Source organism: Danio aesculapii, chromosome 5 (assembly GCF_903798145.1).
Source record: "Danio aesculapii chromosome 5, fDanAes4.1, whole genome shotgun sequence".
Lineage (NCBI taxonomy): Eukaryota > Metazoa > Chordata > Actinopteri > Cypriniformes > Danionidae > Danio > Danio aesculapii.
This window is the reverse complement of record NC_079439.1, coordinates 40,434,110-40,458,789: the sequence shown is the minus strand read 5'-3', so window position 1 is coordinate 40,458,789 and position 24,680 is coordinate 40,434,110. Positions and strand designations below refer to the sequence as shown.

General features: G+C 38.2%; 2 protein-coding genes across 3 annotated transcripts in view; one reads left to right on the top strand and one right to left on the bottom strand.

Annotated features, from left to right (window-relative positions):
* tmem8b (transmembrane protein 8B) overlaps positions 1–24,680 on the top strand; it is a 291,527-nt gene that overhangs the window by 175,391 nt on the left and 91,456 nt on the right.
* Positions 19,471–23,046, bottom strand: LOC130229395 (uncharacterized). 2 transcript variants are annotated; one of them, XM_056458177.1, is made up of 3 exons: positions 20,349–23,046; positions 20,134–20,207; positions 19,471–19,993 (listed from the first exon to the last, which is right to left on the bottom strand). In XM_056458177.1, exon 1 carries the CDS (start codon positions 22,970–22,972, stop codon positions 20,606–20,608), a length of 2,367 nt encoding a protein of 788 aa, XP_056314152.1. In that variant the 5' UTR covers positions 22,973–23,046; the 3' UTR covers positions 19,471–19,993; positions 20,134–20,207; positions 20,349–20,605. The 2 variants fall into 2 exon arrangements, with proteins under 2 accessions (XP_056314152.1, XP_056314153.1); XM_056458178.1 differs by lacking the exon at positions 20,134–20,207.

Here is a 24,680-nt window from a genome sequence, read left to right as displayed (position 1 = left end):
CAGCATAAACAATAAACTAAGAGAGGGTCAAGAAACATGGCATGGGAAAAACAAGACAAGGTAAATGCTTTGTAATGTTGACAGGTTAACAAGACTCAGCACAGTGTGTGGAAATAAGAGGTTGACATGATTTGTAGTCCATTTGGTAGCAGATGCCCTCACAGTGATGTAATTTGCTCCACTGAGTGTATGTGCAAGTCTGCAGCCAGACACTGTTGCTTTATCTGATTAGTTGGCTGCAGTAGTTGACCAAACAATACTTATTTTGCTAGTCCTCTCTAAAATGATCAATAGCCTAGTAGCAGTGTTTCCCCTACCCTGTCCCACTTAAAAGTCAGGGCATTTGGTATGACCTATTCATTTTTACAGCTACATTTAAAAAATTGCCTTTTGCATCAACCCAGGCTCATTACGGATATGTACCCAGGTCTACATTTCTGGGGACAGCAAAATATATAACTGGAGGTGTGTCTGCTTGCAGTTTTTGTTTTTGCAAAATTACCAGAGGCCACTGTGTATGCTTTTTGATGATCTCAAATTTCTCTTGCATATCCTCTTCTTGCTTAAATCCACCAGAGGGCGCAATATGCACTTCAGCCAACCAGGCCAGCCTTCTGTTAACTGACTGACTGACCCACCCACCCTCGTCCCTAAACCCAACCAATAGTGTTTTCAAAAGCAGTCTAGAAAAGGAAAAGCGCTACTTCTTTCCACAAAACATGAAGATTAGACAGAAAACATTGTTCTCAGCTGTAATAGGTTATTATTCTTTAAACCACAAAGCTGACAGCTTAGAAAATGGCTGAATGGTGTTCCTGCATGTTATTCAGTAACAAGATCTCACCAAACTGTCAAAAACAGCAGTGTGACAGACAAGCATACAGTATAAATAGATGTGAACATATTCAGTGACTGTCAAGATTATTTAAAGTCCCTGGATGAGCCTGTGATATATAACGGTTGTTATCTAGGAATAACATACCTTGGAATGTTGTCATTGACCAATCAGAATCAAATAGCCCAGACAACCTTGTAAAATTTAATGTACAGTGATTATAATGCAAGGCAAGCACATTGCATGTACATCACATTAGGGGTGGGCGATATGACCTAAAATTAATATCACGGTATTTTTCATCTTTTGAACGGTGACGGTATAATATCACGGTATTACTTTCAATAGCAAAATAATATACATCTCAAGGAAGAACGGACAAAAGAAAGTCTCACTTCTATCACTCTTTAAAAGTTTTGGTTTGGTTCATTGTAAATGCTCAGTCTCGTTATGAGCTGATCTTCATTTCTCTGTGTTGGTGGAATAAAGCAGGCGATTTATGAGCAGACAGAGCAGGATTCTCATGATGACGATGTGCCTCAGGGTCCGCTATATGCCGCGGCCAAAACACAAACTAAATACAATCGTAATATAAATAAAATAAAAGTGAAATATTCAGTTTCGAATATAGAATCTTTGTTAACTGTATGATCAAAATTAAAAGAGCAGCCTATTCGAAATATTCGAAACTGAATATTTCACTTTTATTTTATTTATATTACGATTGTATTTAGTTTGTGTTTTGGCCGCGGCATATAGCGGACCCTGAGGCACATCGCTTCACCTCAAAGTTTATTAGTTATTCTTGTTTATTTTGTAAATAACTGACCGACAAAAACTAAGATACAAATTGTACAAAACAAAATTCGTTCAAAGAATATTTTTCTGCCGACGAAAATATCTGAATTGTATATTTTTGTGCGTCCCCATCCGCTACACAACTGTGTTTGTTTCGCTCCACGGGAAAAAAAGGATTTAATTTATGCTCCACTGTAATTGCTATACAAACCCCTGTGATATATTAGCTACATTTTTTTATAAATGTCTTTACACAAAATTATTATATGCTATAGCCTATAGCCTACTTTAAATAAGTCAAAATATATGCGATTGTTGACTCATCACAGGTTGCAGCATGCGCGTCTGTTAATAGCTTCTGTAAAAAAATACCTACATTTGACCAGCATTTTAGCAAAGCCTATATTAATATACTGATATTCCTGTGCCAGTTTGACACTGTAAATTAAACTGAGGAGAGTTTAACTACTTCACAACACTCCGTCACCTGAACTCAGCGCGAGGGAGAAGGAGAAAAGTGCAGCGCTGAGGTAAAATCATATTCTCAAGTCATATTCTTTAAAATAATGACTTGTATTAAAAATGTTGATAAAGGGACTGGGATATATAGAAATTACAGCGGTGCGTTAAAAATGCTTATTTTTATATATCTGCGCGGTTAACCGACATACCACATGATTTCTTCCATTACCGTCACAGCCCTAATTCAGACACACAAATGCTCCCAAATATATTATGAGGGCGCATAGATTAAATTTCGGGCGCTCATGCGACCAAAATGGTTGCAATTTCGAGCCCTGTAGTATAAGGACATGTATTCAGACCACAACTGAATGTTTGAAGAAAATTGAATGCCTTATTATTTAGAATTAGCTATTATTGATGTAAATGCAGCCGTTCAAGGCGCATAATTGATTTATACCGGTATTGACGGTATTAGAAAATCCATGTCGTGGCGCAATGTCACACCGGTGATGACTATGACACCGGTATACCGCCCACCCCTACATCACATATTTTTCAGCTTCATGCTTGATTCATAGACTTTTGTCATGCCATTTTAAATGGATCATTTTGATTGTATGGTGGTTTGTAAGACTAGTCAGTGTACAAGATTCCTTTTTAAATCTTAATCAAATTATGTGACACATTGCTACACATGATCCTTCAGAAATTATGCAGATATGCAGATTTGATGAATAAACACTTATTATTTTTAACAATACATCATAAATGTTGTACTCCTGAATAGATTTATGGTAACTACTGCATCTTTCAGAATTATTTAATGAGGAAATTAGGAAAAATTCAATAGAACAGCCTTTTAAAAAGATTTTATTATAGATTTAATAAGTCTTTACTGTCACATCCGTTTATTGAATTGATGATTAAAAGTATGAACTTCGTATAAACAAGCAAATTATAGAATTATGGCGAATGATATGGTTACATAGAAGTGATTGAAAGCGGCATGAGCTGCTGTCTAGGAAATTTGTTTTCTGATCTGCAGTCTCTTTCTCTCTCTCTCTCTCTCTCTCTCTCTCTCTCTCTCTCTCTCTCTCTCTCTCCCTCTCTCCCTCTCTCTCATCCTTTTATCTGAATTCAGAAATGAAGTATGTCATAGAGATTTTGCCTCAGTGTGACTGGAACAGAAGTTCCCAGAATCTCATGATTGGTCACAAAATATCCATCAAGCATCACTTTGTTCACATTTGCACAGAATGTCTTGTTGGTCTGCGCTTTCTAGTTTCCACAAAAGGAAAGATAAATGAATTTCAGTGTGACACAGTGGTGTCCCAACAACAAGAAAATGGGAATTCATGCTTAGTTTTTTCCCAACAACTTGAATTCAAAGGAAAATAAGGCGATTGTACTTTACACCATGCTGATGTGAAAGTTCAGCTTTTAGGTTTACATTAAATGCTATTTTACATTCTGCGTAATACTCGAAACATCTTCACGCAATCTTTTAATTCAAAGAACCAACATGCATGCAGAAAAAAAATCATGACCACCGTAAAAATTTGGGCCCACACACATTTTTCACTGTTCCGCCGTAACAGGCTCATTTCACTAGAGTCCAGATAAAAGCATCTGCAATTAATAAAGAATTTGCTTATCTCAGCTTGTGTGCTGCTCCAAGACTTTAAACTATTCCAAAAATAAAACTCTTAATTAATGTTTCCCACATTTAACTTTTCTTTTCTTTTCTTTTCAATTATTAAAAGGGCGTCATGGTGTCTCAGTGGTTAGCACTGTCATCTCACAACAAGAAGGTCGCTGGTTGGAGTCCCAGCTTGGCCAGTTGCCGTTTCTGTGTATAGTTTGTATGTTCTCCCCGTGTTGGTGTGGGTTTCCTCTGGGTGCTTCGATTTTCCCTGCAGTCCAAAGCAGAGATGCCCAAACCAGGGCCCGCGGGCCAAAGTTGGCCCATGGTAACCTTTGGTCCACCATCCCATTTGAGAAAAGAGGAAGAATTAAAGGTGGTGGATGGTTTACAGACTGTAATTTCTAATCTAATATAACCTTTTGTTTGTTTGTTTTATTGCTAAGCTACAAAAAACTATCTGAAACATGAAATGTTTCAACGAACTGTTGTAAATTAATCCGATTTTGAAAAAAAATTATGTTCCGTCGCCTGACGAATAGAGAACAATACAAAGACACCAGTGAGCAAATGAAGGCAGCGGCAGATTCTGCTTGACGAGTGTATTCAGCATTGAACTTCACTGTGTTATAAATGTTTTATTTTTATTTTAATAAGTTATTACAAATTTTTGCCATTTAAAGTACAATTTAAAGTAAGGTTTGACGATTTAAAGTAAGGTTTTTTAAAAATTTATTTATAAACTTTCGGCCCACAGCTCTCAATGTTATTGGCTTTTTGGCCCTTCATACGAAAAAATTTAGGCATCCCTGGTTTAAAGATATACGTTACAGGTGAATTGAATAAGCTAGATTGGCTGTAGTGTGTGTGAATGCGAGTGTGTATGGGTGTTTCCCAGTACTGGGTTGCGGCAAGAAGGGCATCTGCTGCATAAAACATATGCTGGATAAGTTGGCAGTTCAATAAAGGGACTAAGCTGAAGGAAAACGAACGAATGAATGAACGAATCCCATTATTCTTAACTCTAGTAGCAGCATCGGAAATTAGTCTAGACCCACAGAACAGCAAAAACATACAAATCAGTTTGAACAAGGGCCACTCGCTCCTTAATTAAATATTCATTGGCCGGGGTGCTGTAAAATAAAATCACTCATCCCACAAACACACATTCCCCCCAAAAAAAAGGCCATTTCATTTTGAGTAAAGTAGAAAAGTTGATGATAAAGGAAAGCACATGTGTTGAGGACCGATAAGCCTCCGCTTGACACTGGCCCTCCTGCCATTTATTGTTGCGGCGGTGCATGGGTGAGAATTAAAAACAGAAAAGAAAGAAATTACAATGGGCAAAAGAAACAAAGTCGGACCTGAAACAACAGCGTCTCTGCAGGATCCCACGTCTCAGTTGAGGAGAAAAAAAATAAAACAAAAAAAAACTTGCCTGTTGACCCGTCGTTATCAGGACTTGCTGGAATCAAAGAGCCAATTAAATGGGATTTAGAGTGTGCTTCATTTTTCCACTTCTGTTACTGAACAGCATGAAATATATTGTGTGTCGTATTGAAGCAGGCGGCGAGACTGGCAAAGGCAGATTGCCAATGCACTGCCTAGCAACTAAAAAAAAATTGTTGAGTTTTATTGTACATATTCCATGAGTAATCCTCTGTCAGATTGCGTATGAAGGTGATTCGTCTTCCCCAAAATATTCTCGGTTTACTTTTATCTTTTTTTTTTTTCCCCTCCTTCAGACTGAACACCTTATCCATTAAACTTTAAAGCCACTCTGCGCAGACAGGCATCCTGCATTAGTCTGCAAAGATATTTAATAATAACCCAATCCATCTCACGAGATGGAAGATGACCTTGTTTAACATCGCTCTGAGAGAAGGGTCAGATGTTGGGAAGAGCTTTTCATCCCCTCAGACAATAAAGCCTGGACACAGACGATTGCATTTCTTTTTCTTTTTTTTGGTAGGGCACAGAAATGGCTGTAAGTAGTGTTGTCAGGATGATGTCTACAGCAAGAGGAATTGTGTCGGCTGCAGAAGGACAGAGGATCGGTCTGTGCCCCTCTGTCTTGCTGGATCACATCAGCGTCTTTGCTAATCTTCTGGGAGATAGTGGAACTAGCGATTTCTCTGTGGATGTACGCACTGTTTGTCCTCGAAAGCTCCAGAGCGTATTTTCTCAACCTTTACATCGCTCTGCCTGTGACTAACATCTTTTCAGCAAGAGTCTCTTGAGGATTGAAATTTCCAGAATTTGTTATTGTGGTTTTGATTTATTACACGACTCTTTGTTATGCTCGATTCTGATTGGTCAGTCTCTGGGGTCAAATGACCTTTAGGTGATATGCTTTAGCATCGCCCATGCGGTATACTGCTACAATGATCAAGGCTTTTTGAATTAAATAATATATGAGTTCATAGAATCTTATTGGGTAGCACTTTATTCTTATAAGCGGTGTTCATGACACTGTTGTGAATATGAAGGAGATTTTATGCATGCTTATAATAACTGTCATAAAATGTCATTGCCTCATTGTGACAAATCTTTGTCTTTGTCTTGACCACTTGACATCAAACCTGTCAGTTTTTTTTGTCATGACAACTTGATGTTACTAACACAACAAATCATCCACAGTCATAAATCTATCATAAACATCACTGTCATGATGCCATTATAGACAATAGTGTATGTACAGCTATTTTATGTGCAAATTGAAATGTAAACTAAGTATGTGTGTTAAATGAATATGTGTATACACTCACCGGCCACTTTATTTGGTGCACCTGTCCGTTTGCTTGTTTACGAAAATTTCTAATCAGCCAATCACATGGCAGCAACTCAATGCTTTTAGGCGTGTAGACATGCTCAAGACGATCTCCGGCAGTTCAAACCGAGCATCAGAATGGGGAAGAAAGATGATTTAAGTGACTTTGAATGTGGCATGGTTGTTGGTGACAGACGGGCTTTTCTGAGTATTTCAGAAACTTCGCGCACAACTATCTCTAGGGTTTACAGAGAATGGTCTGAAAAAAGAAAATATCCAGTAAGCGGCAGTTCTGTGGGCGCAAATGCCTTGTTGATGACAGAGGTTAGAGGAGAATGGCCAAACTGGTTCGAGATGATAGAAAGACAACAGTAACTCAAATAACCGCTTGCTACAACAGAGGTATGCAGAAGAGCATCTCTGAACGCACAACACGTCTAACCTTGAGGTGGATGGGCTACAGCAGCAGAAGACCACACAGGTTGCACTCCTGTCAGCTAAGAACAGGAAATGGAGGCTACAATTCACACAGGCTCACCAAAATTGGACAATAGAAGATTGGAAAAAACGATGCCTGGTCTGATGAATCGATTTCTGCTGCAACATTCAGATGGTAGGGTCAGAATTTGGCATCAACAACATGAAAGCATGGATCCATCCTGCCTTGTATCGGTTCAGGCTGGTGGTGGTGATGTACTGGTGTGGGAAATATTTTTATTGGCACACTTTGGCCCCATTAGTATCAATTGAGCATTGTGTCAACACCACAGCCTACATGAGTATTGTTGCAGACCATGTCCATCCCTTTATGTCCACAGTGTACCCATCTTCTGATGACTTCTTCCAGCTGGATAACACACCATGTCATAAAGCGTGAATCATCTCAGACTGGTTTCTTGAACATGACAATGAGTTCACTGTACTGAAATGGCCTCCACAGTCACCAGTTCAATCCAATAGAGCATCTTTGGGATGTTGTGGAACAGGAAATTCGCATCATGGATATGCAGCTGACATATCTGCAGGAAATGTGTGATGCTATCATGTCAGTATGGACCAAAATCTCTGAGGAAAATTTCCAGTAGCTTGCTGAACCTATGTCGCGAAGGATTAAAGCAGTTCTGAAGGCAAAAGGGGATCTAACCAGGTACCTGTAAAGTGTACCTAATAAAGTGGCTGGTGAGTGTATATGTACATAAATAGTGTTGTATGTTCTACAATTATTATCAAGTGTTCATGAGATGCATTGGATTAGGCAAGAAACTCTTATGGTAGTGTAGACCAGACTGTAAAAGTTCAAAGAGGCGTCCAAAGTGATTTTTTTCTTCCCTTTTGCTCACTCTGGATAAGTACATTTCTTGGAGAGCAGGGAGGGTTGTACCAGTAATTTACTCAGCAGTCCAAACTATCTAACATAGTCTTCGTAGGTCAAATTCCTGAACCAGACAGTTGTTAAACTAAAATTGCTTTTATACACTGAAAATAGTTAAAATTATCTAACAAAAAGTAACAACAACAAAAGATAATCTTGTTTAATCAAATTAAAAAATTGTATAATAATTAATCATATAATATGGAAGAACTATTCAAATTCATTGTGATTTACTAAAAAAAGCATGTCTTCACACATTTTGTGCCTTTGTTGATAGAGATTACGAGCACCTTATCGACTCTTGCTCGTTTGCAAGCAAATCACCATAAACACTGGTTTATCTTTGTTAATGTTATATGTATTGTCACTACCTGCAGAACTTTCTTCTTCCACTTATGCTTTATGGGATTGTGATTTCATGCTAATTTTTACAATTTACATAAATATGCCATTTTACCATTATTTAGATGTTTAATTTTAATTTAATTAGATGTTTATTACATTTAAATTTGCTTTAATTTGTGTTTAATAAAAAAAAACTTTATTAAAAAACTTTAAAAAAAACAACAACATCAAAAATACATTTAATTTTACTATTTAAATCAGTTTAAATGTTTATATGTTTAAATTTCATAAGCACTGTCACCTCACAGCAAAAAGGCCACTGAGTCCCAGCTGGATCAGTTGGCATTTCTGTGTGGAGTTTGCATGTTTTTCCCGTGTTGGCATGGGTTTTCTCCGGGTGCTCCGGTTTCCCCTACAGTCCAATGAGATGTGCATAAGTGAATTAGATAAGGAAATTGAATTAATGTTTAAATTTAAATGTCACGTTGCATCCATACAAGGCACATGGTTTATTAAAAGAATCAAATTGCAGCATTTACATTTAATTTTGACTATGACAAAACATGAACTGCCAAGTGCCAATCAAACCAAGCCAACTATAAACTCACTTAACATTTTTATTATAATGATCTGACCTGTGTTAAGAGTAAAGCCAGTGTGTGAAGCTCCTGCTGTGCATTGGGTGAGAGGGTCCTACTGTAGTCTGGACAGAATCCTGTTGCTCTTTGTCTGCAAAATACAATATTGATAGTTTTCAGTCACGTGACCCAGAGACCTGGCAGGCAAAAAAACACTGGGTCATAATGGCAGCTAAATTGGGATCTCCATAGAAACACAGCCATATTTGCATCACATTTCAAAACAAAACAAAGATATGATCACAAACTTTACATTATGGACAATTGTGATTCATTTACTGCTATCACAGCCATTTTTCCGTCATTTAGAACCATCATGTCCCTGTCAAAGCTCTAATTCAGTGACATTTACATCTATCTTTTGATTATTTCTCAAAGATTTAGTCATGAGCGATATCATTATAGCTGTTAAGTGTTGCTTTTATATTTGGTGTTAGTTTGTTTTGCTTAGGTTAATATTTGTTCACTTTTGTTATTTATGCTTTCACTTTGCATTTCAATATACATTTTAATTGCACTTAACTTGCAAATTAGAATAGGAAACTGTAACTGTCAGAAAAAACTGTATAAAAAGCGTACCATCCGACAGGTTTAGTTACCGTAGATTGTTATGGGTCAGTGATGCTATACGATTCAGCACAAATCTATAAATTTTTCCTTTCTGGCTGTTCTTTCTATGAGGGAATCCTGTAGAAGCACAGCCCAGACATGTCTCCTCATTATAAAGTAATGCTGTATTGTTATTGCACAACAAATTGTCTGGCTTTTATGGCTAAAAAAAGAGAGAAATCACCCAGCCCATGACTAGGCAGTCAGTGGGGTTGGTGTATAGTCACTTGAAAACTATAGACCATTTCAATGCGGTCATGTCATTGGCCCATTCCTGCTTGTTACCAAACTATTTCATAACTGTAACAAGAGGCGATCAATCATAACTTAATGTTAAAACAGCTATCATAACATTATTTATCAACATGTGGCTCTTTTTGGATTCTCAGAATCCATAGAAATTAAAAATGTAAAACAGGAAATGCGTTGGGACCATTGTTTTTGTTTACATCCCTCAAAATGGTCTTTTAATATAATGCCACAATTACTTGCATTTCTACTACTCATAAACTAATGACAGTATTTCTTGATCATTCATTCATTCATTCATTTTCTTTTGGTTTAGTCCCTTTATTCATCAGAGGTCTCCAAAGCGGAATGAACTGCCAACTTATCCAGCATATGTTTTACACTGAGGATGCCCTTCCAGCTGCAACCCAGTACTGGGAAACATCCATACACACTCATTCTCACTCAAACACTACGGCCAATTTAGTTAATTTAATTCACTTATACCTGCATATGTTTGGACTGTGGGGGAAACTGGAGCACCCGGAAGAAACCCACGCCAGCACGTGGAGAACATGCAAACCCTACAAAGAAAATGCCAACTGACCCAGCCCGTACTCAAACCAGTGACTTTCTTGCTGTGAGGCGTGAGCCACCGTGTCACTGCAATTTCATGATCAATATCCATAAATTAAAATTTTATAAATCAATGACAATGACAATGTTTCCAAGTGTTTTCTTATGGAATTGGGCTTCTTATGATCTCTGTCCTCAGGTTGTTTTCTAATTCCACATATACTATATTTACCTGAAGTTCTGGCGTTGAAATATTTTACTCAACCATGTGTATATTCTACCAATGATAGAAAATTACTAGGATGTTGTAAGAAAGTACACATAGGTGCAGGTCAGAGCCCTGAGAGTGTTTGTGTTTGTGTGTGTGTGTGTGTGTGTGTGTGTGTTTGTGTGTCTGGGGGCAGGGAGGGCTGTGAACGGCCTGCTGCACTACAGCCTTGTTTGTTTTCATTTCCATAGTAACAATTGGCAGGACTCTCCCACTTTTTGCTATATAATAATTAAAACAGTATATTAATATTTAATTGAACAGCATATTTTGAGTTTAGAGTTTAGAATTCAACTTGTTGTGGGCTGGTTTGATTGGCCTTTGGGCTATTTTTGATTGGCCATTGAGCTACTTTTGTTGTGAAAACCTGGCAACCAAGCCGGTGGTGGCACATAAGGATGCTGTCATAGGCTGCCAATGATAGTGCATCATTGACTGGAGCAGCCAATCACCGGTCACTCTGATTCAGAGAATTCTATGGCACAGAATGAATTGTTATGTGTATATTTTATTTTTAGTTCAGGTTGGATTTTTTTTTTGTGCAGCGTAGATTTTCTGTGTGCGGAGACCATGTCAGCAGTGCAGAAGTACCCATGCATGCAGCTTAGTGGAAACCGTTTTGTGTTTAAAAGACATCTAATAGACATCCAAACATAGACGCCTTGGCTAAAACAAAGCTAAAATTGGGCTGTCACTGAAATGATAATTTAGCAATAGTCCAAAAATACATCTGTTATCATACAGAGAGTTTGCTATTGACAGACTTCATGTGTGTATTTATTAATTTCTCTGTATTTGATGACTACTCTATTTTTGGACTGTTGTAAGAAGTATAATTACATTTTTACTGATGGGCCAATTTCAGCCTTGATTTAGCCAAGACATCTGTGTCTGGATATTTATTAGACATATTTTTAACAACAACAAAACCAACAAAAATTGTAATTGTTTATAAAAAATGTTTATGCAAAAGTAAAATAAAGCATAATACATCAATTGCGTCAAATTGCACCAATCATGCTGTGCAGCTAGCGGATGGCAAAAAGTATATAAATGTTCACAATTTTACACTTTTTTTCTTTCCTTATAATTCTTTCATTATTATTATATAATGAAATTTTGGTGGTAAAAATATTGCTATTTATGTCAATATCACTGCCTGCACATGAGGTAGTTTGTCATTTTCAAAGTTGCAGACATACGCTGTCGCTGACAGTGACAGATGCAGACAAGTTCTCACAGAATGAAGCACCTGCTATCTCTCTCTCTCTCTCTCTCTCTCTCTCTCTCTCTCTCTCTCTCTCTCTCTCTTTGTCTTCAGATTAATGATCGAATTGTCTTACAAATGTCTAAAGGTAGTACTCTTGTATATAATGAATGATCTTCCCCTGAGTGTAGAGTCACAATACACAAGCTTTATGACACAGAGTGAACACAACAATAATCTACTCAAAAACATAAGACAAGTAATTTCCATATTGTTCAAATTTGTGCTGAGCGATGCTTCAAAATGTTTAATTGTAATCAATTGCATGCTTTTTCTGTGATTTATTGTGATTTTATTTTTTGTACTCTTATTAGCAAAATTCAACAATGAATTCAAAAGTAGTGTGCACTTTGATTTTCAACACACGGTCATTGGGAATATGTGACAGGGGACACATTTTTTCGTCAATTGTGTCATCTGCGCAAGTGATTCAAGTAATTTAACTCAAGTTGAATATAAGCTTACAGTGAAAAACTTCCCGTGAGTAGCTACGGCAGGTGATGCAAAGCTCTGTGTTTATTATGAACCCAGCATTAGGTCCATTACAAAAGTTCTGATTGGTTGAGATAATTGATGATGTACATCCCAAAGCCAGTACTGTTAAAAATCCCATTTCTTCTGTGACCCATTGTCTTTGTGTATTCAAATCCAGTGAGCAATGGACTTGAATAAGGAATAAGGGAAATAATTGCCGGCTTTAATTATGCAATGTATTATCAAGATAATAATGTGTTAACTTCCATGGCCTAGTAAAAAAACACTATAAAACAAAACTTCTGCCCAAACTTCTATCCTGGACAAGTGTATCTGTTTGCGGACTGCAAGACGGCGACGTAACATGGAGCGTAACTTGTACAATTTCAGAAATAAAGGTACGCGAGTTGCCACCTTTTCAAAAGGTACACATTTGTACTCGAAAGGTCCATTTTTGTACCTCAAAGGTATATATTAGTACCAAAAAATTTTGGGAGGAACACTTTTTTACTTTTAAGGTACTAATATGTACCGTTTAGGTATTAATAATCACCTTAAAGGTACAAATTTGTACCTTTCGAAAAGGTACCACCCCATTGACAGATCTTTATTTCTGAGAGTGTAGTAAGTTAGAAAGGGTGTAACTTGCAGTTATCGAGATCCCATTGAACCATCCGAGATGTCTCAACCAGATGTTGTTGGCAAGATGGCGGAAATACTTAACAGAGAACATTTTCACCAAATGTTTTCATGAGATCTCTCCAAATTTATCCAAAACCAATTCATTTGAAATGTTGTTATTCATTTATTTAGCAACTCCACCATGCAACTTGTTGACTTCATCCTCAATTTTGTCATGACAGTTAGCCTACTCTGCGTCGCTCCCTGTGATTGCAAATAACAGTACAATGGCGAGTGCATTAAGTATGTCTCCGCAACTCGCGTCTGTAAGTTAATAACTGCGATGGTTGGGGAAGGTTTAGACATTAATAACAATGAGGGTTGCGTTTAGGTTTGGGAAAGGTGTAAACGTTAATAATGATGGTTGGGTTTAGGGTTGTGGTGGGTATAGAAGTTAATAACTGTGATGGTTGAGTTTAGTTGTTGAGTAGGCCTAGACGTTAATAACTGATGTACAGCGCCATCTTGCTGACAACGTAGGGTCTTCATAAGTTTAAGAAACGCCTCTAACATACTACAAGTTACACCCCTTCATGTTCTGCCCCTGTCTTGCAGTCCGCAGACAGACTCTACTCATCCTGGAGGTCCACTATCCTGTAGAGTTTAGCTCCAATCCAAATTAGACAGACTTGAACCAACTAATCAAGCTCTTACTAATTATAATTGAGGCTTCCATGTAGGTGCGTTCAGGCAAGTTAAAGCTTCTAAAAGTAGCTAAAACTTCAGGACATCGGTCCTCCAAGACCGATCGCAAACCCAACTCTAAAGAGCAATGTTTGCTTATCCAGATGGATTCTGACCTATAAGATCCTGTTTGAAAATGCCATTTGCAGTGCAGAAACACATCATTAAATATAGAAAAAGGTTACAAGTTACCTGTTTGATGGCGTTATTTGGCGACCTAGCAATCTCGTCTGGAGAATTGAGAAGTTTGAGAAATGAAGAGGCTTCAGGTTGAGGCAATATTTTTGTACTAAGACTTCAATGATTTTTTTGAAGCAAGTTGACTTCACAAGGGTATGTTTTTAGGAAAACTCCCACTCACAATGTAAAAAAGCAAAGGTCCCGCAAAAAGCAAACGCTTGTGCTTGTTATTCGCTTGCTGCATTTTTAACCACTCTTTGCTTTTAGTGAGTGTGAATAAAATGAATGTTGGAGATCGCACTGGACCGGATGTATTGGGAGCTTCTGTGAGCTCAAGACCTCACTCCAAACGACTGTAAAAAAAAATAACAAGCTTTCAGCAAGTGACAATGAGCTCTGTTATAATGTTGTCATAAATATGGTAGACAGTAGCTCAGTTCCTCTCAGTTGGTTTCTTCAAGATAAGACACTGCGCTGAGCTGCTGCGCTTCCTCATCTTTTGATCTTGACTGTCATGTTCTGTTTGTTACTGACATACTTTCATCAGTGGATTTTGTTCTAATTTGAAAATAACGGGATCACTTTTTTTTCATTTGTTAGAGTGTGGATGCATGTACAATGGTTTGAGGTTTCAGACACGTCCTATTCTAATACACCTGGTAGCTCAGAGTTCTTGAAATTGTAAAGTATACTTTGAAATGCAAGTGTCTGATGTTGTACCATACAGTAGGCGCTATCAATGGAATAAGGAAAGTATTGTTCTCTTCCTCAACCGAAGCCTGGAGCTGTTGTACAAATGGAAAGGTACATTGGGCTTCTTCAGAAAGAGTCCTAGTACAACCCTGGGGCAAGGGCTTTTCATGTCCTTACTGGAAAAGTCATGTTGAAAGTCAGCATGCTATGCGTCACACATGCCCAAAGCAGATTTTACACCTTTCATGCGCAGAAGTGGCCAAAAGTATCGTCTAGAGGGCACATTTGCACAATATTTGTTTATATGACATTAGATGCAGATTTAAAAAGATAGTTCACCCAAAAAATTAAAAACCCTCAATTGATTCCAAAGCTTAACAAGCTTCTTCATTCTATTAAATATATGTCTGTTAATAAATATTTGTGTTTAACAGAAGAAATTAACTCATAAAGGTTTTGGACAAGTGTTGGGTAAATTATTGGTAAAAGGTTGGGTAAAAGTTGAGTAAATTATGACAAATTTTGAATTTTTGGGTGAACTATCTACACAGGCTTATTGGAAATATATGCCCAAGACTACATTTTTGCACCAAAAAAACTGCAAAAATGTGCTTCAGTATTTGTTTGCCTGCAGTTTCAAGGTGATAGTAAATGCAATGGGGTGGTATGACTGTTGTCATACAGTACAAACATTTTTCAGGTCATCAAACAAATGTAAATACTAGTCAAAGATAACAGAAGTAAAACTAAAACAAATAAAACATAACTTAACTGGTTTATCAGAGTTCAACTTTTCTAGTTGCACCCAGATGAGTTGACTGTCATTCAAAATAAAAAAAATCATTTAAATTGGACCTCCCTAAGAAAGTAAAGTAGACTAAAAGATCCTAAAAAAGCTAAACATCTTGTCGAGATCCAAAGAAATTAAAAAACAAATGAGAAGTAATATAATTGAGATCTGGAAATGTTATTAAGCCATTTCTAAAGCTTTGGGACTGAAGCGAACCATAGTGAAAGACATTATCTACAAATAGCAAAAACATGGAACAGTGGAGAGCATTACCAGAAGTGGTTGGCTGACCAAAGTTAGTCTAAGAGTATAGCAACTCATCCAAGAGGTCACAAAAGACCCCACAACAACATCCAAAGAACTGCAGGCCTCATTTGTCTCAGTTAAGGTGAGTGTTCATGACACCACCATAAGTAAGAGACTGGGAAAAAATGGTTTGCATGGCAGATTTTCAAGACAAAAAACACTTTTGAGCAAAAGGAACATAAAGACTTGTCTTGTCCATTTTACTAGAAAATATCTTGACGATCTCCAAGACTTTAGAGAAAATACTCTGTGGACTGACAAGACAATAGTGTGTACCATTATGTGTGGCATAAAAGTAACACCACATATCAGAAAAAAACACATCATACCAACAGTAAAATGTTGCAGTGTGTTGTAGTGTGATAGTCTGGGACTGTTTTGATGTTTTAGGACCTTGACGACTTGCTGTGATAAATGGAACCATGAATTTAGCTGTGTACCAAAATGCTGGAGGAGAATATCTGACCCATCTGCTAGTGACCTCAAGCTGAAGCAAACTTGGTTTCTGCAGCAGGACAATGATCCAAAACACACCAGCAAGTCCATTTCTGAATGGCTGAATATAATTTAAATTAAGATTTTGGAGTGGCCTAGTCAAGGTCCTGACCTGAATCCAGTGGACATGCTGTGGCAACATAAATTCTTAGTTATTTATATTTAGAAAACTTTGTCCTGCCTACTGCACTGGCAATATTTTTGAAAGTCTGTGTTGTGTTGTATGCCTTTGTAGTATATTATTTATTTACAAAAAAATTGTTAAAAACGTTTATTAAACATTCATTACAAAGTATATAGTAGCTCGAGGAATGATGATTTACTTGGGACTATTTGACCGATTATCAGCTTTGCTCATACTGCAATGTAGGATTTAAAAAATCTTCTCCTCAGTAACCAGCTTCCATTCCTTCACACATTAGTGTCTGATGTGCTGCCAGTTCTGTGGAGTGTCAAACAAGAAGATTATTGTCTATTTATTGATCTTTCCTCTATAAGATTGTATTATTATCCACAGCATCAAATCGAATGTTCTCAGCTTGAGACATCTTTGCTGAGAAATTATATCTGGTAATGATAAATTGTGGTAATTAATAGTTAGAATAGAATGTAATTGATCATGACGATTAAATCAGCAAATAAGTTAATTGCTGCAACGAAGAACCTCTGCTTGTTCTGCTCTGTCTTTGAAATGGTCACTTCAATATTTTCTACTATTGAAAACTGTCATGAACTCTATTAAATCATCTATTCATTTTCTGGTATTTAAACCTTTGCAAATATGTCATGCTGGAATGCAGTTCATTCAAAACATGTTGATGCGTTCAGTTTGATCTTTTTAGTCTTTAATTAAAACCTTAATTAGTTTTAGATTTATGTTTAAGTACAGTTTAGGGGTCCTCATGTTAGTACAGTTTGTCCTCACAGTATAAGCGATGGAATGCACTCTAGCAAAAGCAACACCTTTTAATCCTGTGCAAAAGAGAGAAGCATCTGTGCAAGCCTCCTGTTCAATATGCTCTCTTAAACCTTTCCCTTCTCGCAGAGCAGTTTCCATAGCAATGCAGCAGGAGTTATTTCCTCTCTCTTCTCAGTTTTACTTGACCTCCACCAGAGGCCGTCTCAGAAGAGGACCCGGGCTGCCTCTGATTCTGCATAATTTCTACTGTAGTACAGTCATGTGTGTCATAGCCTCATGAATGGGGGTGTAACTGTCAGTGGAGGAATCCACTCGAGGAGCAAGTGCAGCAACCACCCACATCTCATCTGTCCACTCCTCCCATTCATCTTCACACACCACTGTGGGAGTTTAATGAAGTCTCAGCTAGTGCTCGGTTGTAAGATCTGACCTTTTCAGTGTTTTCTTTTTTTTTTTTTTGAGTGTAGATTTAAAATTATATTATGCTGTGCTTGTGATTTTTACATTTATTGTACTTTGTGGGAGCAGCATTCAATAGATACAGATGGATGAATGGATGGACAGGTAGACAGACAGACTGCCAGAAAGAGATCGCCACAAATATAAATAGATGGGTGAATAAATTAACGCACAAATGAAAAAAATAGACGGATATATATGGATGATTCGATAGATAGATGGATAGATAGATGGATAGATAGATAGATAGATAGATAGATAGATAGATAGATAGATAGATAGATAGATAGATGGATGGATGGATGGATGGATGGATGGATGGATGGATGGATAGGTAGGTAGGGAGGTGGATGGATGGATGGATAGATATGGATTGATGTGAAAAAGAAAGTATATTGATGGATGTAGTGATAGATGGGGATATAAGTAAAGAAGAGGAAGAAAAATCAGTTCTCAGTAGCCCAGCAACCTGTTTCCTCAGTAACAGAGATTGCGTTGTTAATCTCAGTGACATTATTCACTCTTTTCACACCGCATTTGAATCAATACCGAGCCCAGCACACTTTCATTAGAAAGCACCAGACGCACACCAGGCTATGCCCCATGTCGTAACAGAGACAAAGAAGAGGAAAAAGCAGAAACAATAACATGGTGGACAGCCATGGCAGCAATGTCCATTCCCTCCATTAGAGACACTCAGATAATGGGGTAATTTCAGTAACGCAGCATGAGATGAGTTGCACTCTTATTTCATGATGTTTTTTTCTTCCTTTAATTGATTTGTTGTTTGTCATCCCTACATTTCTCATTTTGTGTGCTTTTACGATTGACTTTTGTCGGCAGATATTTATCAACACATAATAAACCTCACAACGGCCACCGCATTAAGGATGAAGAATTTTTTGCTGCAATTAATCCTTTTGATTTATTCAATCTAATTCAAATCATTCAGTCAAAACTAAACCGTTGTCTTGAACTTAAAGAAACCCCACACAAAATGAACGCTTTTTTACTTAGCAGTTGTGAGTGTAATGAATTTGTTACATAATAGTTCTGGCTTGCTCTCAAGCCTTGCGTCTCACACATCTCCCCTAATTTGAGCAACATTTGATCATACATATTAGCAGTGCTATTAAAGTGGTACTTAGCTAAACCGTGGCTGCATTAGCCATGAGCGCTAGTCAAGGAGTGAAACTTTGATCTAACTTGGTCTCTGGAAAGCAGTCTCAGAGCCCTAGAAGGCAGTTTTTCATGCATTTACATCACCAGATGCTAGGTTCATGAAACGGTCATAAGCCAATCTTGTTTTGAACTTGCGAGCTGAAGTTTGTTCTCAAAAAGCCTGCAAGTGTAATATGATAAGACAAAATAAAGCCTCAGGAAATTCTTACAAGACACATGTGAAAAAGACATCTCTGCTTTGTTATTGGTAGCTATTTTACGATAGAATAAAAAAAAGTGAATAACATGAAGTATTTTGTATTCTTCATATGATGGCAGTCTGCACTGGCTTCAGTCTCAAGTGTTCAACAGTCTCCAGCAGCGGATTTTGTAAGGGATAATCATTGGCTTGCCATAGGGGTGGGCGATATGGAAAAAATATCATATCACGACTTTTTCTGGGGAAATCACGATTCATGATTTTTATCCCGATTCTTTTTCAAGTTGCTTTTTAAAGCCTATTTTGCAAATTTCAAAGGTACAATACAACCAAACTAATGTCCCCATATAAAAATATACTCTTACCATGTATTTTTATGAATATTTTAAAATCAGGGCTCTGAACCGGTTCAAGGAATGAAAACGAAAAACGTTAAATGAATGACATTTTGCAGGAACAGAAACAAAAAACGAAAACAAGATCAACTTTAATCGTTCTGAACAGAAACGTTTATGTAACGGGTGTACTGAATTTATGTAATATTGGACCAGACAATATAATCAGAAGACTTCAAGGTAAGTAAACGGAGGTGGGGGTGTAACTGAGCAATAACCAGACACAAAAGGTATGTTTTAAATATAAAAATACTTTTACTTTGGATTGTATGTTTTTTCTCTTTCCTTATATTTTTCTCAGAAAACAATAATTACCTTAGAAATACAAAACTATTTACACATGGTCCCCAGGGTGCACCCACTTTACAATTGTCATAAATCAAAAAACAAAATCACAATAAATAAGTTCAAGTAAAACCAAAAGAAACCATAAAAATAACACAAATAAATCAGTATGGTTGTTCACACTGAAATCAGTGAACTCAGTTCAATTAAGTTCAAGTTCTGTTTTTTTCTGTCAAGAAAATCAGTCCTTACAGCTGTGTTCGGAATCCCAGTCCATTAAAGGAAATAACTTTTTGGTATATTCTTACTTTATCCGGTGAAAGGAGGATAAACTGAAAATTTGGGTACTTCACGACTTTCCAGGTCGACGTGGGAGGCTCGCCCTCAATACAAAGAATCCAGGGAAACCGGGAAAATCTCCTCAGAAAAAAACCTGGCCTGATCACAGACCAGAATATATAAATAAGTTTAATGTGTTCAAAATAAGTTAAAAAACATACAAAATATACAACACATGGAACAAATAAAACACATACATGCACATGAATACTATAAAATGAGATATTATAATAAAATACCTGTCAAATTCACAATGCCTTTATCTCTCTATGGCCTTTTCACACACACGCGATTTCAAAATGGCGTCAGTGCACTGTAAACGCAATGCAACATGCGGTCTGACTTCAACACACTCTTAAACTCACTATCATGCTAAATAACAACTATTTTGCAGGTACAACTTGATTTAGTACAGCTACCAACACTTTTAAACAGTTTAGGAATCGTAACATACCGTATTCTATCCTTTTTGTTCAAGTTTACTCCTCTCTATTGCTCAGATAACCGGTCTCGTCTCTGCTCCGTGTCTCTCTCTGCCGGCAAGCTGGAAGGGGCGGAGCTAACAACCCGCTCCTACAATTGGCTGTTACTTTACCTTAAACTACATTTGTATACATGAATTTTATTTTGCTTATTATATTAATAAAGACTTGTAGATATAATAATAATATGATTATACTGCTCTGAATAATATTATAAATAATTATTCAACTATTTCACCAGGGTTACACTTTCCCCCCCTGAAATCATGCAAGTCCCTTTGCATGCTCTGAGTGGCTGATTAGTCACTACATTCAATGAGGCATCAGGTAAGTTGGAAAGGGCACCGGGACTTTCAACACCATTTAGGGAGCTAACAATGGCAGAGCTTAACCCCTGAAAGAGAGACTGGACAACATAAGAAAGGGGATTCCCGAGTTGAAGATAGTTAAGTCTGTTAGGTTCCTCTCTTTGTCTACTTGAGCGTCTGAGTGGTACATTTGGATTATGTCCTCTCTCAGCTTTGGGCTGTTCCTTCTCCTCCACAGAAACATCTGATATTACAGTACTTTCCTCCACTTCCTCTTTATCTCCACCTTCAACAGGTATGTAAGTTTCTGTTTCCTCTTCAGGTGTGTGACCTTTCACAGTGTCATGTGGATCATTAACAGGTGAATCGTCAACTGAAATATCAGCAGGTAAGTATTCCTCTGGAGCATTATCAGGTGAGTATGTATCGGGAACATTGGCAAAGGAATTGTCAGCTGGAGTGTCAACATGTGAGTAATCTTTTGGAGTATCAACAGGTAAGTATGGTGTATTGTTACCTTCTGAAGGCTTTAGATTAACTGAATCTGTAGTCAAAGAAACATTTGAAGTTCCCTTTGATTTGTGTATGTTATGGACTGTAGAAAACCGTACAGTTTCCATTTCTGGGAGAGTATCATGATGACCATTAGGATATTCATCCTCTGGATCAGAGATGTTGTCATCATCAGATGGTTCTTTGCCAGGGTTTCTCCGTGTCCTAGGTTTAGAGGGAGGTTTGGTTAATGGGTGGCTTGAAATTTCTGAAACTGGTAAAAATCCACAAGGAAGCAGAAGGTCCCTATGAAGTGTACGGAGAGGGCTATCCTTTGTTTCAGGACGAACAGTATACACGGGCAAGTCACCTGCTCGTTTCACTACTACATACACCTCGGACTCCCACTTGTCTGCTAACTTGTGTTTACCTCGTAACCGAACGTTCCTCACCAACACACGGTCATTGACTTCCAAGGATGAGTTTGTCACAAGTTTGTCAAATCTGATTTTATTCCTCTCAGCATTCTTTAATGCTTTATTAGATGCAAGCAAATAGCTCTCTTCCAGATGTGACTTTAGATGTTTTACATATTCAGAATGGGATGTTTTTGGGTGATCATGATATGGTAAACCAAAAGCAAGGTCTACAGGCAACCTAGGTTGGCGCCCGAACATCAACTCATAAGGGGTGAATCCTGTCACTTCATGCTTCGTGCAATTATATGCGTGAACCAACGGCTTAACAAAATCCTTCCAATGAACTTTATCTTTCTCTTCTAATGTGCCAAGCATGTCCAGCAGGGTTCTGTTGAAGCGTTCGACAGGATTTCCCCTTGGATGGTAAGGTGTTGTTCGAATTTTCTTGATGCCAGATATGTCACAAAGCTCTTTGATTGTGCGTGACTCAAAGTCTGGGCCCTGGTCACTATGTAAGCGTTCTGGGAACCCATAGTGCACAATAAAGTTTTCCCAGAGACACTTTGCTACGGTTCTTGCCTTTTGATTTGGTGTAGGGATAGCCACAGCATACTTAGTGAAAAAATCTGTGATCACCAAGATGTCCTTTGTGTTGCTGCGGTCAGGTTCTATCGAAAGATAGTCCATACAGACTAGTTGTAGTGGTCGGGTGGCCTGGATGTTGACCAAGGCCGCTGCCTTTTGAGGGTGAGACTTCCTTCGCACACAACGACCACATGTCTTGATTTTCTGTTCTACATCGGCAGCCATTTTTGGCCAAAAGAATCGTGTTCTAACCAGATCCAACGTCCTTTCAATCCCCATGTGACCCATACTATCATGCAAACTACTCAACACAGAGGATCTTAGTGCTTCTGGAAGTATTAGCTGGTAAGTAATGGAATCCTTATCTCTCCGTTTCCTGTAGAGAACTCCGTCCTTTAACTCAAGGCGGTTCCACTCCTTCAAGTAGTACGGAAGACAAAGAAGTTCCTTCCTTACTGCAGGTGATGGTTTTTCTCCTGACTCCAAGTGTGATATCACCTCTCGAAGAACTGGATCGGCCCTTTGTTTGTCACCAAGATCTTTTGAAAGGTGCAATAGATCGACTGACCCATCTGAGCTACTTTCTTGTTCATAACAGTCTGGTATGGAACATGAACACAGTGACAGGGAGTTTAAAAGAGCAATGCCTGGCTCAGCGTCAGCTGAAAACCTAACAAAGTGCTTCTCACAGATAGCTTGGATGACTTCACTTGTGACATAGACAGAATCTTCTGCATTTGCCAGTTGATGTTGTATGAACTGCTGGATCCTCTCTCGTTCCTTTTGGTTCATATGACTTTCTGGTGATGGATCCTGAGGTCGCCTTGAAAGACTATCAGCATCAACATTCAACTTGCCTGCCCTATACTGCAGTGTAAATGAAAAAGTGGAAAGGGCTGCGAGCCAACGATAGCTAGTAGCATCCAACCTTGCAGTGGTAAGAACATGTGTAAGAGGGTTGCTGTCAGTAATGACAGTGAATTGACTACCATAAAGATAGTCACTAAACTTTTCAGCAACTGCCCATTTAAGAGCAAGAAACTCTAGTTTATGTGCTGGATACCTAGATTCACTGTATGACAGTCCTCTGCTTGCAAATGCAATAGCACGTAACTGTCCATCTTGGTTCTGATACAGTGCAGCTCCTAACCCTTTGGCACTAGCATCTGTATGGAGAAAATAAGGGAGCTTGGGGTCAGCGAAGCCCAGTACTGGTGCACTAGTTAGCTTTTTGATGATGGACTGAAAAGCTTCCTCGCAAAGGGATGTCCAACGACCTCCAAATGGTTCCTTAGGGTTATGGTACTGACCCTTCTTGTCACTCTTTTTAGTGCTCTTCCTTAATGGTGGGTATCCTGATGTAAGATCATTGAGTGGCTTCACAATCTTGGAATAATCTTTAATAAATCGGCGATAGTAGCCGGAAAAACCAAGAAATGACCTCAGTTCTTTTAGATTCTTGGGACTCGGCCAGGTTTTTAAGGCTTGTATCTTTTCTGGATCTGTTTCCACTCCACGTTCTGACACAATATGGCCTAAATAACGGACAGAAGTTTGAAAGAATTTACATTTCTCCAGAGACAGTTTCAGCCCGTATTCCTTTAGGCGAGATAGAACATTCAACAGACGTCTTTCGTGCTCCTCAAGAGTGTCTGAGAATATTATCAGATCGTCCAAAAAGACCAGTACTTGTTTAAGATTAATATCTCCCATACACTTCTCCATCAATCTTTGGAAAGTACTTGGTGCGTTGGTCACACCCTGGGGCATACGATTGAATTCCCAGAACCCCAGTGGGCAGACAAAAGCGGTTTTAAATTTGTCTGACTCCTCAACCTCTATCTGGTAGTACCCAGATTTTAAATCAAGCACGGAAAACCATCTTGACCCTGTCAGAGCAGAGAAAGCCTCCTCAAGATTTGGCAGAGCATACGCATCTTTCACTGTCTGAAGATTCAGTTTTCGATAGTCAATACACAGCCTTACTTCCCCATTCTTCTTCCTTACTACCACTATGGGTGAAGAAAAGGGTGACTGTGACTCTCGAATGACTCCACTGGCAAGGAGATCACGAAGATGCTGACGGACTGCCTCAACATCATGTGGGTGGATAGGCCGTGCTCTTTGCTTAAAAGGAGTTTCATCATTTAACTGTATGCGATGTTTCACTTTTTGAGTGTGACCAAAGTCTAAGTCATGATGACTGAAAACTTCAGGCATTTCTCTGAGCCTTTTGGTGATGCGATCTTTCCACCCTTGGGGTAGTGGGGATTCACCAAAATTTGAGGAAAAATCAAGCTCTTGCACAGATAAGTGTTCATCCTCAAAGGTGGCATTTGGTTGAGAGAGTACTGAGTCAACCACATGAAGTTCAGCAATAGTACACCTTGGGGGAATGGTTATTTGATGTTCAGTTTCATTTGTAAGCACCACTGGAAGATAGCAATGCTGGCTTTTTGGAACGGTTAATAAACATCTTTTAACAAACACCCCACCAGGT